We start from the raw sequence: 17,784 nt of genomic DNA, 5'->3' as shown, positions 1-17,784 counted from the left end.
TGGTGATCAAGACTGTTGTAAAAACTTAGTTAGCTTACTAATAGCCTCTACAGAAGGAGATTAGTTATCCTCATCTAGCCCAGTTCTACATGTGACTCCACACCCATCGAAACATGGTTGACTCATAAATTCCCCCTTGAAATGACCTTTCAAGTAACTTAGCTGTACCCACTAAATTTGTTCACACCGTCTTAATGGCAGTCATGCCAGTCTTCCCAAATATTACCTTTTCCTGTGAATGAATTTTAAAAAATGACTGGAATCTTATTGCTCACACAGCTCAGTTTCTTAACATGCAATGGAGCTATCAGCTACACGGGTCTGTACCAGAAGCAGAGCTCCCCACCAGAGAGGAAGCTGTTTCAAGGTCACAGCAGTATTTATAGCTTGCTGAAATTTGGTAGATGTCTGTTGTATTAATTTGCAAGCTTGGAAATTTCAGATTGATTTCGGATGTTTGTTTGCAGCTGAGTCTAATGAATGGAATCAGTAATTCTCAGGTGTGCAGTTAAATTCCACATGAGAACGTTTGTTTTTCTCCCAATCAAAGTACGATGACATCCCGTCCTAAGCAAATCACAGCATGTATGTGACTTGAGTGCAAACACAAATCATATTTCCATACAGACAGTGGCCATCCTCAGTTACACCAAACTAGTGATGATTTTTCATTTTTGTTCAAGGAGTACAGGTTAGAGGTACAGTGCTGGAAATGACTAAACACAATAATTGGAGAGAGTAAATAGAAGCAGTCTCTCTCCAATAATCAAGGGATCAGGAACAAGTGGCCTTTGATCTAAGGTTAAATCTTTGGACGCTTAGAACAAAGACCATGGCACAAGTCAGGAATGCTCTCTATTTGCTCAACAACAGAAAATTTGACATCAGGCAAGATAAAGCGGCTTCTTTATTCCCTTCGGCACTGATACACATTATTGTCTACAAGATGCAGTGCAGCAATTCACTAAAGCTTCTCCAAAAACCTGCGAGCAAAGGAAGAAGACAAATCTAAATACCACCACCTGCAAATTGACCCCTAAGCCACTTACCATCTTGACTTGGACTAATCACTGGTCTTTCACTGTAAGTGGGACAAACTGCTGGACAGTCTCTAACAACACCATGGGTGTCCCTACACCGCAAGCAGCAGGTCAAGGAGGCAACTGACACCACCTGCTCCAGGACAATCAAGGATGTGCAATAAATGCTGAGTCTGGCAGCGATACCTATATCCCATTCAAATATAAAAAAGAGTAACACAAGGAGTGTTACAAAGTTGAGAAATTCAGTTCCTGTCAGTGGTTGTACATATGAACATGCAAATTAAAGATGCTGTAGGCAACCCAGACCTTCAGTCATGTTGTGTGCTTCAATGAGACCATGTCTTTCTGATAATTGCACATTCCAACCTATTCCCAATAATCCGTTACCACATCCCCCCCCATCAAGAATCTACCTACTTCTGCTTCAAAAATATTCACAGCCTGCCTTCACCGTCTTTCAAGGAATTGAGTTCCAAAATTCACCACTATGAGAGAAAATGTCTCTGCATCTTTGTCTTTAATGGCTAACCCCTAGTTTTAATTGTTCCCAAAAAAGGAAATATCCTTTTCATATCTACCCTGTCAAGACCCTTCAAGATTTTATGTTCCAATCAAAATGTTTCTTTCTATTCTATACACCAGTGGCTGTGGCAGAAACATTGATTAGATTTGTCGGACGGATGAAGGAATATGGGAACAGGTAGTGTCCCAAACCCTGACCCAGGGTAGAGGTATTAAATATTCTTTGCTCATATGGAGTGTCAAAGCTGACAGCTGACTATTTGTCTCGAAGGCCTGTTTTTACGTTGTACTTTGTATTCATGAGTTTGGTTAAAATTAGCTGAGTGACAGTAGACAATTTGTTTGTATGGGACGTCACAACCAAGTCTGGAATGATTTCCAATGGTAGATGGCAACCAAAATTAGAAACTGCACTGCACCCAATTGTGTGCTGTATTTACTCAATAGAACCATGGAGAGGAGCTGTCCTCCGTATAATTCACTGCTGATTGATTTACAAAGATAACTACAACTTTGTTTTAAAAAATACTAACATAGCAGAAATGACCAAATATGCTTTAGAAGGCAAAATACGACACAGAACCACATGAAGCAGGTGAAAAAAGGGTTATAGACATTGCCTTGAAGGATGATACAGATTTATGGGAAGAATTCCATAATTCAGAGGTCAAGAGGCTGAAAGCATGCAGCAATTAAAATCAGGGATGTGCAAATGGCCAGAGTTAAAAGAATTAAATATGAACATTCTCACTGCACTTTGACCTTAAAACAAATGAGAACATAATCATTGATCACTGATCATATTTAGTTGCTTTTTCAATTGGAGAAAATATTCTGAAAATGTGATCTTTTAACAATGAGGATTTTCTCCTTCTTACCGAGGTCTAACTGTACTATCTGGTGCTTCCTCACTGTTAAACGCACATCACACCATCTCCTTCTTTGATTGAACCTTTCCCGGTTCTTGAGAATATTCTTCCCTCGTATCTCTCTCACCTCAATTAAATTGACAGCTTAGTGTCAGTTAATCATTTCTTTGTATTTCTCTTCTTCCCTCCCAATTTTTTTTTAAAAAATGAATTAAAGGAACAGAAGCTATAATGGTCAACTAAAATGTTTAACTGAATTGATACTGTAGAAATAGTTCAATGAGTTGTCCGGTGTGTTGCTAACATCTCTGCTCTATGCTTTATAAGAAGCGTTACACTGCAACAGGAGGAGAGTTTTGTGCCAACATGATAATTCCCAATATAGGACTGCGCAAATTTTTACTGTAAAGGAAGACTGTAATTTATATGTCATGCTGACTGGCTGTCCCAAAGCACTTTACAGATGAATAAGTAGTGTCATAGTAAGTAAACAAAGCACTCTATTTGCACACATAAATCTCCCAAACATCTCTGTGATAACAACCAGATAATCTGTTTGTCATATTGACTGAGGGACAAATATTGGTCAGAAAATACTTACACCAGACATAACTTACCCATTCTTCTTTGAAATAATGATGTGGAATCTTTTACAGACATTAGCATTAATCTGGATTTTCACATTCTTGTCCTGGAATAAGACTTGAACTCAGAACACTGTGACTCAAAGGTGAGAGTGCTACCATTTTAACACAGTCAAGAACCTGTAGCAGCTCTCCTGCTGAAGAAATGTCACCAGCTGAGCAGGTCTAAAAATCTTACAAGAATAAATGGAGAACTGACATCATAGATGAGGAGAAAACTTTCTAACATGTTTTTGTTGCATTTAACTTGCATCATGGAAATCCTGATCTTGGCAGCAAGGTGGTGTCCAAGCTACACATGGTCTGCGTGCCTTGGCAATTCTGTCACACTTCCTTTTTTAAGTTTCATACTTCTTGGTTGTCTTTACAGGGCCTGCCCTGTCAGTGAATAAATCCTAAATTGGAACATCAAGATCTATCAGTTTCAGATCCCTGAACATGGATATTTTTCATTCACAAGAATTGGCTGTCTCAGCAAGACCACCAGTTATTGCCGGAGTGGTGAGCTGCAGACCATTTGCATTGTAGTTTCTTGGAGCAATTTTGATACAACTAAGTGGCTTGTTGAGCCATAACAGAGGTCAGTTGATGGCCAGCCACCATGCAGTGGGTTTGGAGTCACGTGACGGGAGACTGTGTACGGACAGGAAATTAGTAGACCAGATAGGACTTTAACAACAATCCAGTAGTTTCATTGTCACTATTACTGCTGCTAGCTCTTTATTCTAGATTTATTTAATTAATTGAATTCAAATTCCCCAGCTGATACAGTATGAGTTGGACTACATCCACGGATTATTGGCCCATGATCCTGGGTTATTAATCCAGTCATAAAAAATAGTGCTACCACACCAGTGGAATTTAGTATCCATATGTGGTCCACATAGAATAAAAATGTATTGTTGTGTGCACTTGTACATGAAAAATTAAGTGAAAAATTTTATAAGTTGCTCCATGCACCTATCATCCAGTTGTATGTGGGTATCAACCATTGAATAAATTGACCACTGGTATCAGCAGTCATCTGATCAGTGCATATGGGTGACTAGTCCAATGAGGCAGCATGGTGCAATCGATTGTGTGTCATCAGTCACCATTTGCACCATCAAGGTCACCTCTAGGGTTTCTGATTTGGTATAAACATTCCATAAATTAAATGAAATCTCCCTGAAACAAATTCACAACGGTCCCAAGCTCAAAATTAGTTTTCTGCTCAAAAGCATGGCTGAGGGGAACAGAGAGCCCCTCTGATGCTGGCTGAGTGCACTAATCAGTCATGTCAAAGAAATGAAGAAGGGTCCTGACCCGAAATGTCAACTTTCCTGCTCCTCTGATGCTGCCCGGCCTACTGTGTTCCTCCAGCTTCACACTGTGTTATCCCTTCAAAGTGGAGTTAATCTAAACCAATGAGACAGTCTGTGCCAGCAAAAAAGCAATAATGAAGTCACAGAGGCATAATGAGCAGCAGTAAAGGGAAAGGACCTGGGAGCAGAACAAGAAGCAACAGATAAGCATTTGGTTTCTTCTCACTTTCTATTTCTCAATATATTCCCCTCTTTCTGATCTCTGGAAACACGTCCACCGGAGATTCTGAGTCTGGAACAAGACAGACTTTGTCACTCGAGATAATGGGAACTGCAGATGCTGGAGAATCCAAGACAACAAAATGTGAGGCTGGATGAACACAGCAGGCCAAGCAGCATCTCAGGAGCACAAAAGCTGACGTTTCGGGCCTAGACCCTTCATCAGAGAGGGGGATGGGGTGAGGCTTCTGGAATAAATAGGGAGAGAGGGGGAGGCGGACCGAAGATGGAGAGAAAAGAAGATAGGTGGAGAGAGTATAGGTGGGGAGGTAGGGAGGGGATAGGTCAGTCCAGGGAAGATGGACAGGTCAAGGAGGTGGGATGAGGTTAGTAGGTAGATGGGGGTGCGGCTTGGGGTGGGAGGAAGGGATCCTCTCACCCATCCCTTCCTCACACCCCAAGCCGCACCTCCATCTACCTACTAACCTCATCCCACCTCCTTGACCTGTCCGTCTTCCCTGGACTGACCTATCCCTTCCCTACCTCCCCACCTATACTCTCTCCACCTATCTTCTTTTCTCTCCATCTTCGGTCCGCCTCCCCCTCTCTCCCTATTTATTCCAGAACCCTCACCCCATCCCCCTCTCTGATGAAGGGTCTAGGCCCGGAACGTCAGCTTTTGTGCTCCTGAGATGCTGCTTGGCCTGCTGTGTTCATCCAGCCTCACACTTTGTAGACTTTGTCACTCAACCAATTTATGATCTTACACAACATGAAGAGTGTTAGGAAATGGATAAAACTGGTTAACAAATAATCTAAATAAACCAGTTTTTTTTATTTCTAGTTGGCCTTTTGTCAAAGCAGTGCTACAGTATCCAGCAGCCACGACAAAGGGTCTCACTGTTAAAATTCTCAAAGTTTGTTTAAAAATATTAGGCAGTAAAGGTATGTTCCTCACCTTAAGGAATAAAAGAAAAAATGCATTTAGATTGTACCTGTAATAATCTTATGATATCCCACACTCCATAACAGCTAACAAATTACTTTTTTTTGTAAAGTGTACTTCCTGTTGTAATGGAAGCAGCAGCAGCCAAGTGACACACAGAAAACTCTTACAAACTGCAATGACAAAATGATCCGCCTTAGTGACTTTGTTTGAGGTATAAATATTGACCATGACATTGGGGAGAATCATAATTCCATCAGTTGCTTTATACTCCCCTGAGACACAGACAGGATCTCAATTTGGCAAATCATTGTCAGATTTGTCCTTCCAACAGTGTACTGCTCCCCTCCCCCGCCCCGCATTGCTAGCCACGTATAAGTTAAATTGGAATTAAGATACAGATCATTGTGAATGGTGGAACAGCCTCCTATTCCAACAGGCGGGGGACTGAGGGTGGTGACACGAAAAAGACCATCAATACACTACAGCAAGTCCTGCCTGTTCTAACATTCAATGGGATTATGGTTAACCTTGGCCTTCAACCCCACCTTCCTGCCCACTTCCCAGATCCCTTGCTTTCCCGATGGACCAAAAGTCTGTCTTGTTCCCAGCATTAAATGTATTCAACAACGGACCATGGACAATCCTCTGGAGTAGAGAATTATAAAGATTCATAACCCTTTGAGTGAAGTAATGTCTCCTCATTTCAATCCTAAACAATCAGTCCCTCTTCCGAAGGTATAGTCTCCTTGTTCTATATTCGATGGCCAGGGGGAACAATCTCACAGCGTCAACCCCTTTCAGAATCTTACATGTCTCACTGAGATTGCCTCTCGTTCTTAAATTTAAGTCTCTGGACAACTTTCAAGCCAGAACGATAAGGAATACGAAGGATGTCGAGTCACCGGAGAAAGTGAAAGTGTAAGCAGTGCAGTACAAAGGGAGAGCAATAGAGGGAGTGTAAGACGACTGCTGAGACTGAAGCTACACCCAGAAGTGACTGAGAGAGAGGGAGGAGAGGAAGGAAACGCTGAAATAGACTGAGATACAAGTACAGCAAAGTTGACCGCCCACCCTGCTGGAAATCGGAAGCTTGGCGCTGTCCTTTCGTCGGGGTTAAGGGTAGAGAAAGTTGAGAATGTCTACATCAGACGAAGTGGATGGGCTGGGGGCAGTCAGACCCCACTATGGATGTAAGTAAACCCCCAGTCAAACTGCAAAATAAGCTACGCCTGGAGGAGGCAACTCAGAGCATTAGAATGAAGTTTGGGAAGTGTGGGTGGGGGTGGAGATCAGCCGAGTATCAGCGTGTTCAGAAGGATCCGGCGAGTGTGTAAATGGTAACAAGTTGGAGAAAGTTGCAAGGCAGGTGTGTTTTGGCGGAGAGGCTTTCCAAACCAAACCTGATTCTGTGAGTTTCAGCTCAGCTTTTGAAGCTGTGGGGTGGGGGCTGCTGAATTTATAGGCACTAGGGGAGGAAGATTACTCTTGTTTTTAATAGTTCCTGTCCGGAGTTGATTGTTGACATAATAAGTCATTTTCATTTTACCCCCTTGGTTTCCAGTCCCGCGTTGTGGGATCTTTCTGTGCATTGTCGACCCACCAAAGGGCGTGGCTATCAGGATGGCTGAGCTGTTTTTGTTCGAGTTGTTTTAATGCGATGTACAGGTGTTCAACCAGCCTGTTCGGGTTCTCTCAGGAATCAATCTGCGAGCTGCAAATGATTGGTTGCAGATGGTCAGTGAACCCAGTCTGAAAGGATTGCATCAGTCCCAGATTCTGGCTGAAACTCCTCACCCAAGCCTGTCTTCATGGGACTTGATCACTATCTGACTTTGCTGATGTAGCGGATCAGGGCAGTGTTTCCAGGCCATGAGGATCACTGCCCTGTCAGTTCCCACCCCCAACACTCTCTGCAACTTCTCCCGCAGCTGCCGCAATTCTCCACCTCTCCCCAATTTCAATTCCGATCCTCAGGGACTGGGAGCTGGGTGAGGCGGTCTGATGGCGGGAAACCAACTTCCGCATCACAGTCGGTTTATCCCCAGAGATAGAGGGAGCTGGATAGCAGAATTAACGAGAAAAGTGAAGGAGACCCCGGCACTGATGAGAGAGAGAGAGAGGGGGTAACCCAGATTTAATAGACTTTATCATTAAGGTGAGGAAGGGAGGCACTCAAAACAGGGACAGCGCAGAGTTAGATACAGCGTACAGCATGCCCTAACTAACCGTTCTCTATTATTTTAAACTGAAAGTTGAGCTCTCTCGACAATACCCCCATCAAGCATTCATACGACAGGCACAGCAAGGGGTTAGAACGACGGTCAACGTTCCTCTACACTGTCCCCGTCAAACACTACCAGGACAGGGATAGCACGGGCTTAGTTACAGAGTAAATCTCGCTCTACGCTGTCCCCCATGTACCACTCCCAGGACAAGGACAGCATGAGGTTAGATACAGAATAAAGTGCCTCTACACTGTCCATCAAACTCTCCCAGGACAGGATTAGCTACATATAAGACTTTTGCAATCGCTCTGCTTCCTCAGAATATCCCTCTAACCTACCCAAACTTGAACTTGTTACCATCTTCTGCATGAGTCTTCCTTAAAATTCTTTCAGAACAGCAATGATTTCACTCAATCATTTCATCTCGGAAAGTTGCGGCTGTTGGACATGTCTGCGTTTCAACAGATTCTCCAGTTCAAAGGCCAATTCCCCCGACCTCGAAGTTAAAATATCTGATAGTAGGAGACAGTTTTTGCACAACTCATATTCAGAGCCTCACTGATATCCAATAGGATTGAATCCTTGCTTCGCACGTTTCCTGCTGGTCTATCCTTGTACAGATAAATAGTTCTCTATTCGTGAACTTGTCCGTGGGCTATATGACAGCAAGTAAAGTGTAAATGTGTAAGAGATCAGGAAACGGTTGCCATGGTAGAACTGAAAGAGGATTTCCTCTTGGGTTACCAGGTCGGATTGAATCTCAAAGCCTCTTCAGTTCAAGTCAGAAGTGTGATGGAATACTCCCCATTTGCCTGGATCAGTACAACTCCAATAACATTGACACTGCCCAGGACAAAGCAGCCTGCTTAATTGACACCACATACACAATTCTCCCCTCTCTCCACCACCAACACACAGTACCAGTAGCGTGTACCATGGTCAAGATGTATTGCAGAAACATCAAGGGTCCTTAGACAGCACCTTCCAATCCCACTACAATGTAGAAGGACGAGGACAGCAGATACATGGGAACACTAACCCTTGCATGCGCCTGTCCATGCCACTTACTATCCTGACTTGGAAATATGTCGTCGTTCCTTCAGTGTCACTGAGTTAATTCCTGGAATTCCTCTCCAAAGACATTGAGAATTTGGGAAATAGACTGCACCTGTTCAAGAAGGCAGCTCACCATCACCTTGTCAAGGGTGACTAGGTATGGACAATAAATATGAAAGAATAAAAAAAAATTTGGTTAGCTCAACTGAGATCAGCTACCTCCAAACAGACCAGATTGAATTTGAGTCTAGGCCCGAACCATCAGCTTTTGTGCTCCTGAGATGCTGCTTGACCTGCCGTGTTCATCCAGCTTCACACTTTGTTAGATTGAATTTGGCACCTTCTGCAGTGATTGTAACAAGGTCAGCCAGCTGGACCTCATAGAATAGAAGTTTCCTGACTGGGGGAGTTAACCTGGTCCAATCAGGAAGCCCAGGCTGATAAATGTAAACAGGAGGGTCAAACACCTTGTTCATTCTGAGAGCTGGCTCAGTGTCAAGGACTCTCCATGTGTAAATAACAGGGTGACTTAGTAATGGGATACTGGCCTCTGTGGAGCTATTTCACCTTCTGTGAGTCATTTACTCATCAGGTAATTTATTGGCCACTGACAGGAGGGTGTCACTTTGGTAATAGGTTTATGAATTTGAGCAGTGCCAGACCACATGAGAGACATGTCATCACTTGAATATCAGTGTAATGTAATGTTCTGTCTGTACTTAACATCCACCAAAGGTTCTCAACTGCAGAAAGGTCCCTCTTCAACTGCTTTTGGAGACCTTTCTGCATTTCAACTATAAACCCTCTTTTGGCTCTGTAGCCTTATAGAAACAGTGTTAAGACTATTCATTCAGGTTGATTCCAGCCAGCAGGCACATCTGAATTTCACCTTGTCCCTTTGTGGATGGATGGCTAATCTCTACAGTATTTGAAGATTCTTGGACTTCCATAGTTCACAGATCAGAGGCAGAGGGTTTGTGTTATGCACCGAAACTAATCCATGCTGAACACTGAATGCTTCAAGATTTACATTTTATCTGCAATCCTGGTGCTGTTCAATGAGCTAACAGACCTCACACAGCACACAGTAGCCACGAGTTACTACACGAAAAGAAACCCTTATATTGGGAATAGGATTAAAGATTGATGGATTGAGTAGAGATTGGATTTATCCACCGCTCTGGGGGAGACACAGTGATCGCAGCTGCTGGAGGTATTTGAAGGTGTGAAAGAGAGAACAGCAGGCATATTTGAAGGTGTGGTAGCTAATGGATATCTAAACATTGTGTTCAATGGAGAAGAATAAGTTGAATTTATACAGTTTGACCTGAGCAGCTCATCCACAGTGAATCATTTCAAAAAGTGGCTGAACTTGTGGATACAGATATGTGCACTGTAAAACATTACAAATGGAAACAAGATGAATAAGCAGTTAGTGTTCTTGGCTAGTGTTGGCTGAGGGAATAATGTTGGTCAGGGATCTCCATGCTGTTCCAATAGTGTCATAGGATATCAGCATCTACTGAATAGGTCACTGTGGCCTCAGTTTAATATTTCAGTAAGATGGTACTGCATAATACTTGGCTTATTATCTGTAAGTGTGGAAAGCTAATTTTGCACTTCCTGTGATGTCAGAACTCTACACTCTTGAAACAAAAATAATCTTGTAGGCAGAAAGCAAACAACCAGGGTAACCGAAGTAGGCAACAAAAGCACACTGTTTTTGTGATCTTCTCTGCTCCTTTCTGATTTCTCAACCTGTGATTACACATGGAATTGATCTCAGTCGTCACCTATAAATAAAAAGAAGCAAAGATAATGGGAACTGCAGATGCTGGAGAATCCGAGATAACAAAGTGTGGAGCTGGATGAAAACATCAGGCCAAGCAGTATCTTGATGCTGCTTGGCCTGCTGTGTTCATCCAGCTCCACTCTTTAATAAAAAGAAGCATATTTCCATCCAACACAGAGTTCAGTTTGGGCCATGAGCAAGCTAAGCTCAGCCGATTTCCTTTGAAGAAAACAGAGTAGATTCATAATTGAGGGAGTGCAACACACCCCCTTGTGCAAATCAGCCATAAAAAAAATGTACTTGTCACAGTGACTGTTTCCCTTCCTGCCTCTGGACTATCAGAAATAACCTGCTATATCCGGGACAAATTGTGCATAATTCTATGCACAGTTTGCTAACTCAATAACATTACTTTAAAGGATAAATCCAGGAGAAAAGGAGATGCCTGATTTTGAGTAACAATGAGTCGTTGATCTTAGTCATGGATCCTTCCCCTTTGGTTGATGTCTTATCAGAAAAACAGCACCCCGACATTGCAGCACTCCATCAATACTGCAGGGGAAGAGTCTGCCTAGCTATTACATTAAAGTTTCAGGACTGGTACTTGAACCCACAACCTTCTGCCCCAGATGACAGCACTATCAACTGAGCCACAACTGACATCCAACAGGCCATGCAGTTATGTTGCCTGCTGCTAGTCCTTCTTAGTGTAAAATTTCATGTTGGCGAACAAGGAGAACAGAAGCCAGCTTTCACTCAGTTTTGGACCTATTCACAAAATGAGATTTTCTAAATAAATAGCTCCAAACACCCACTATATCCCAATGTCAATAAATGTACAGTAATCATTAGCCAACAAGCACCCCAACCTGTAGACACTTGCACTGTTAATTGTATCAATTAAGGTTATTTCCAGAATTTTATCATTTTTAAAAAATTTCCTTTTTACAGCAACTATGCTATTTTGCTTGTTAGTCAAGAAACACTTTACACTGCACTTACCTGTTTACTAAGCTCGCTGCATTAATTAAAAGATTATCCACGCAGTTTCAGGTAGTTAAAATGAGATTACCTTTATGATGAGATTTTGGATGCAGCTGCTGACAATTAGAGGTGATCATTCAACGAAACTCCTGTTTTATTACAAATATGTTGGTTCCCTTGCTTTTTGGACTTACTGCCCTTCCTGGAAAGTAGAAAATCTGCATTCACATTAACATTAATATTATACATGAAAGGAACTAAATTGTCCCAGCATGCATTTGCTTCTACCTGGTGGTCCAGGTTTTTACCTTTAAAAAGGCAGCAGGAGTTTTATGGAACTTTAGTGGTCCTGTATATCAGAAACAAGAGAGGGGACACTTCCACAGCCCAACTTGGGCTGTACTGCCTTTTCTATTTTACTGGTAAACTGCTTCTACCATTGTCCAACCAGCGGAGAAAGTTTTTTACAAGCATTGAAGTCACAACAGATTTAGGAGACTGTTTCTAGTTATGACAAAGGGTCCCCGGACTTGAAACACTAACTTTTTGTTTCTACAGACATTTCCAGACCTGCTCAGTTTCTCCATCACTCTGTTTGTTTCATGTCCCCAATTCACGAATGTCTAACTTAGGAATGCTTGTATTCACATGTGCAATCCCACAGAGGGTGTAATATGAAATGTCAGGGATATAAACATGTCCTGTATTTAGGAACAGCTGCATAATGTTGCCCTGCATTGTGTTCCAATCAACTTGCAAAAAGACACAGGAACAGAACCTGTTCACAGTTTAGGGACTGCCTAAGTTGTGATTGGCATGGTGTAAGCTTGTTATCCAGGGCTAGAGTCTGCAACTATCCTGTGACAGCTGACATAGTAAAATTTGATTAAAAATTGTTACCATAATGATTTCTTAGGGCCATATAATCCCTACAATGTGGAGGGAGGTCGTTCAGCTTTATCAAGTCCACACTGACCCTATGAAGAGCATCTCACCCAGACCTAGGCCCCGCAGATTTATAAAGGTCAGAAAAACTTGACCAGAAATCATGACAAGGGAGAGCCAGGCTTGTGAATATAAAACACTTTAAGCGAGACTTTTCATAAGTAGATATCCTTCCTCTTCAATTGTTTTTATCTTTGTGCATTGTTTTACAGCTGTTTTGGATAATGAACGTCTTACAGCTGAGGAGATGGATGAACGGAGACGGCAGAATATTGCATATGAATATCTCTGTCACCTGGAGGAAGCAAAACGGTAAGTCTGTTTATCAGTGCTATCATGAAGGTGTCCTGTTGTCACTGTGCCTGATAGCAGCAAGAGATGAGAAGTGATTTTGGTTTATAGATTCTCTAACATTCCCACTGACACTGCTTCTATTCCAAATTATCCTGTTGCACAAATGTTTCTCACCATAGGATAAGAAGTCGGGTATCACACACAAAACGAGCTTCTGTGAACAGGAAAGATCCTGTATATGCAGTATACCTTGCTTCATTGCTAATCTCAAATTCTAATTTCTGGAAATACCCATAGGCCCATTTATACTGTTTGAAGCTAAAATTTCAGAGTTAAGTGCTACTGATTTTATTTTGTGAGGTCTAATTACTATGTTTAATGTTGTAAAAGTGTCTGATAGAATACATGTTAAGAAAGATATTATCATTGTAAGGGAGACCAAAAGTAATAATTATAAACAGAAGATCGTCACTAATAAATCCAATAAGGAATTTGGGAAAAACATATTGATCCACAGGGTGAGGAGAATGTGGAACTTTCTCCAACTGGAAGTGGCTGAGTGATTATTTTAGATATTCAAGAGGAAGGTATATAAGCTTCATGAGCACAAAGGCAATAGAAAACTATAATGTTACAAAAGAGACAGGGAGGATTCAAGTGAAGTATAAACCACCTGCATAGACCATGAAAATTGTGAATCAATTACAAGGAGAGATTAGATTAGATTCCCTACAGTGTGGAAATAGGCCCTTCGGCCCAACAAGTCCACACAACCCCTTAGAGCATCCCACCCAGACCCATCCCCCTATAACCCAAACACCCCTGAACACTACGGGCAATTTAACATGGCCTGCACATCTTTGGACTGTGGGAGAAAACCAGAGCACCCCAAGGAAACCCACGCAGACACGGGGAGAATGTGCAAACTCCACACAGACAGTTACCTGAGGCTAGAATCGAACCCAGTCCCTGGCGCTGTGAGGCTGCAGTGCAAACCACTGAGCCACCGTGCTGCCCTTAAGATCAGTGAACCAAACACCCCAGATTGTTTGTTTGTTTTTTATTTCTGGAAAGGGTTTGAGGGATCTGGTGAGAAGATGGAATTCAGTGGATATAAGCTGAAAAAGAGATGGTACATTTTACAGAGATAGCAGGAACTGCCGATGCTGGAGAATCTGAAATAACACGGTGTGAAGTTGGATGAACACAGTGGGCCAAGCAGCATCAGAGGAGCAGGAAAGCTTGACGTCGGGTCCCTTCTTTGTTTTAGTTGTACGTTTTAGTTGGTTCACTAATGTCCTTTAGGGAAGGAAACTGCCACCTTACCTGGCCTGGCCTCCATGTGACTCCAGACCCACAGCAATGTGGTTGACTCTTAACTGCCCTCTGGACAGTTCGGGATGGACAATAAATGCTGCCTGGCCAGTGATGCCCTCAGACAGTAAACGAATAAAGGGAAAGAAAAAGAGTTGTAGAAACCATATCCTACCGAGAAATCTTTTAATTTTAGTTTTCAGGAACTACATTTTTTTTGCGCCTACTTTTGGGGCTTAGGTTAATGGTGTTGTGATTTACGTGTCATTCTCCTGCACAGGCAGAGATGTGTGAAAAGATGAAAAGTATGCTTAAGATTTTCAGATAATCCAAAGACCCCACATGATTTCATATTCCAGCATTTCCAGATTGTTATCCCTCCTCTCTCCTGAAGTTGTTGCCTTCCATGGATATTTAGTCCCTTCATTTGAGTGCCCATTGTTCATTTAGAAGCCTGGTGTCATGAACAGCACTGAGGTGGTCAACCATTGGAGAGTGACAATTACACTACTTCTGCCTTCAACTCATGGGCAGTACTGTGGCTCAGTGGTTAGTACTCCTCCCTCCTTCCACCCTCCGGCTACTGTCTGTGTAGAGTTTGCACATTCTCCCTGTATCTGCTTCATCCAGGTGCTGCAGTTTCTTCCCCCAATCCAAAGATGTCCAGGTTAGGTGGATTAGCCGTGCTAAATTGCCTGCAGTGTCCTGGGATGTGCAGGCTAGGTGGGTTAGCCAAGGGGAATGCAAGGTTACAGGGATAGGGTAGGGCAGTGGATCTGGGTGGGATGCACTTTGAGGAATCAGTGTGAACTGGATAGGCTGAATGGTCTGCTTCCCCAATGTAGGGATTCCATTAAAGCCACAGGTATACCCAGAGACCTCTGGGTGAGAGTTGAGTCAACAGTTAAGATCGTAAGAAATAGGATCAGGAGTGGGCCATTTAGCCCCTCGAGCCAGCTGCACTGTTTCATAAGATCATGGGTGATCTGCCACAGCTCTCACTACATCCTTTGTGTCTGTTTGCCTCTTGGGGGGATAAGAACGTTTCCAGCACTGACTGATTCTCCCTGTGCAGCCCTCCAAAAAACAATTACTGCAGTGTTGACAACAGGAGCCCAGAAAATAAACAATTATTGGTGAAGTCACTTAATCAACTGAAGATGTTTTAATCAGTCTAGTGCTTCACCTCATGATCAACGTAAGCCGATAGCAGCAGCAGAACGGGGTCAAACCTCCATCTGTCAAAGATGCGAGTTGCAGGTGTTAGTACGATAACCCCTCGCTGCCCCAACCAAGGTAAACATTAGTGAATGCTGTCTCTCTTAGCCTGGCTTTGAATTCTGAACGGGAGACAACTTGTTCCAGATCTCCAGCAGCTGTAGCTCTGCTAGCGGTGTAGAGTTCTCCACTGATGAACAGTTGTAGGTACCACCAGCCTCTCAACTCCTGAAACATCAGTTTTTCACTGGTTGTTGATTCTTGCTGTTGTGCTTTGCACCAGAAGTAGAGATGGATTCCTGTTCCTGATTTAAAACAAGGCTGGGCAGAAGAAGTTGTGATGTTACAGATTGTGTTCTTGCACTAAGGGTTGAGGCAGAGACCTTGACACTGAATGTAGTTTGGTGGATGGAGTAATAAGCCGACAGAGTATACGTATAAATGTAATCAAAACTATTGGTTCACAATGGATATGAAACGCTCAGCCCATCTGGTTGGGCTGAACGGCCTGTCTTTGTGTAGTAACTTCAATATGTTGCTGCGCTGTCTCTGAATGCGGCAGGAAATGATTCCGTTTTTGAAGAGGATCAAATATCATACACACAGGAAACAGTTGGCTGCAAAAGCGGCCACTGCATGACTCATCTGGATGATACACAATGTCAGAAAAACTTGCATTTCTATAGCACCTTTCGCACCATACGGCACCCCTTGCCATTTGAAAGACAAGTGTTTTTTAAGTTGTAGTCATTGTTATGATGTGGGGAGTACGATAGCAAGCTCCCACCAACTCTGTTGTGACACTGATTAGATTTTCTGTTTTTGGCATGGGATCTTGATTGATAGTTAAATATCAAGCAGCGCGCTGGGGAGAGTTTTTAATAGAATCCCTACAGTGTGGAAACAGGCCCTTCGGACCAACAAGTCTACGCCGATGCACAGAGCATCCCACCCAGACCTATCCCCCCCTAATCTACACATCCCTAAACACTACAGGCAATTTAGTATGGCCAATCCACCTAGCCTGAACATCCTTGGATTGAGATAATGAACTATTGTAGAATCTGAGATAACAGGGTGTAGAGCTGAATGAACACAGCAGGCCAAGCAGCATCAGAGGAGCAGGAAAGCTGACGTTTTGGGTCTAGACCCTTCTTCAGAAATGGAGGAAGGGAAGGGGATTCTGAAATAAATGGACCGGGTGGGGGGTGGGGGGTGGATAGAAGATGGATAGAGGAGAAGATAGGTGGACAGGAGACAGACAGGTCAAAGAGTGGGGTTGGAGCCAGTAAAGGTGAGTGTAGGTGGGGAGTTAGGGAGGGGATAGGTCAGTCCAGGGAAGATGAATAGGTCAAGGAGGCGGGATGAGGCTAGTAGGTAGGAGATAGGGGTGGGGCTTGAGATGGGAGGAGTGGATAGGTGGGAGGAAGGACGGACAGGTTAGGGGACAAGCTGGGCTGGTTATGGGATGCGGTAGCGGGAGGGGAGATTTTGAACCTTGTGAAGTCCACATTGATACCCTTGGGCTTGTTGAGCTGTTGAAATTCACCTGTAGTTTGGCTGATTTTAACAGATTGAAAGTGAATTCTTGCTTTGGATTTGAGCAATTTCCATGGAAATTGACCCGCTGTGCACCGAAACTGACATGATGTGGATTTGTACGATTTACAAAATTATATTTTTTACATTTATGGAATATGCAAGGCTTTAAAACACCATGTTCTTTCTAATAACTTAAACACATGGTGAACATTATTATGTGCGCATTGGGAAGGGTCTAGGGCCAAAACGTCAGCTTTCCTGCTCCTCTGATGCTGCTTGGCCTGCTGTGTTCATTCAGCTCTACACCTTGTTATCTGCAGTTCCCACTATCTCTGCAAAGATGAATAGTCTTTTTTTTTTAATTCATTCTCGGAATGTGGGAGGCACTGGAAAGAGCAGCGTTTATTGTCTATACCTAAATGCCCTTGAGCGATTAATAGTGAGGTGCCTTCTTAAATTGCTGCAGCCCTTTGGATGTAGGTGCAAGCACAGTGCTGTTAGAGACGGAGCTCCACAATTTTGACCCAGCGTCAGTGAAGGCGTGTGGCTTGGAGGGGAACTTGCAGCTGGTGGTGCTCAATAGCAACTTGGATTTAACATATACCAAAACATTCTGACAGGATAATTATCAAAAAAGTGTTGACACTGAGCTGCATGAAATATTAGGACAAATGATCAAAAGCTGAGTCAAAGAAATAACACTCTAGAAAAACCTTTTAAAGGAGGGCAGAGAGGTGAATAGGTTTAAGGAGATAATTCCAGTGTCCTAGGCTCAGGGAGCTGAAAGTACAGTCATTGAGGTAAATGTTGAAAGCTTTTCTTTTCTCTTTCATGCTGTTTTTGACTTCTTTTGAGTTAGTGAGG

The 17,784-nt window shown here is 42.9% G+C and overlaps 1 protein-coding gene across 2 annotated transcripts in view; it reads left to right on the top strand.

Annotated features, from left to right (window-relative positions):
* Positions 1-6,529: 6,529 nt before the first annotated feature.
* iqgap1 (IQ motif containing GTPase activating protein 1) overlaps positions 6,530-17,784 on the top strand; it is a 113,480-nt gene continuing 102,225 nt past the window's right edge. Inside the window, exons 1-2 of one of the 2 annotated variants that reach the window (XM_059640220.1) lie at positions 6,530-6,740; positions 12,765-12,864. In XM_059640220.1, coding sequence (XP_059496203.1) covers positions 6,686-6,740; positions 12,765-12,864 — 155 coding nt within the window. In that variant the 5' untranslated portion in view covers positions 6,530-6,685. Of the gene's footprint in view, positions 6,741-6,850; positions 6,917-12,764; positions 12,865-17,784 lie in introns of those variants that run through there. The other variant, XM_059640221.1, reaches the window with a different exon arrangement.

The sequence above is a fragment of the Stegostoma tigrinum genome, chromosome 36, assembly GCF_030684315.1.
Source record: "Stegostoma tigrinum isolate sSteTig4 chromosome 36, sSteTig4.hap1, whole genome shotgun sequence".
NCBI lineage: Eukaryota > Metazoa > Chordata > Chondrichthyes > Orectolobiformes > Stegostomatidae > Stegostoma > Stegostoma tigrinum.
Note: the sequence above shows the minus strand (reverse complement) of the source record. Positions and strands in the feature narration are given on the sequence as shown.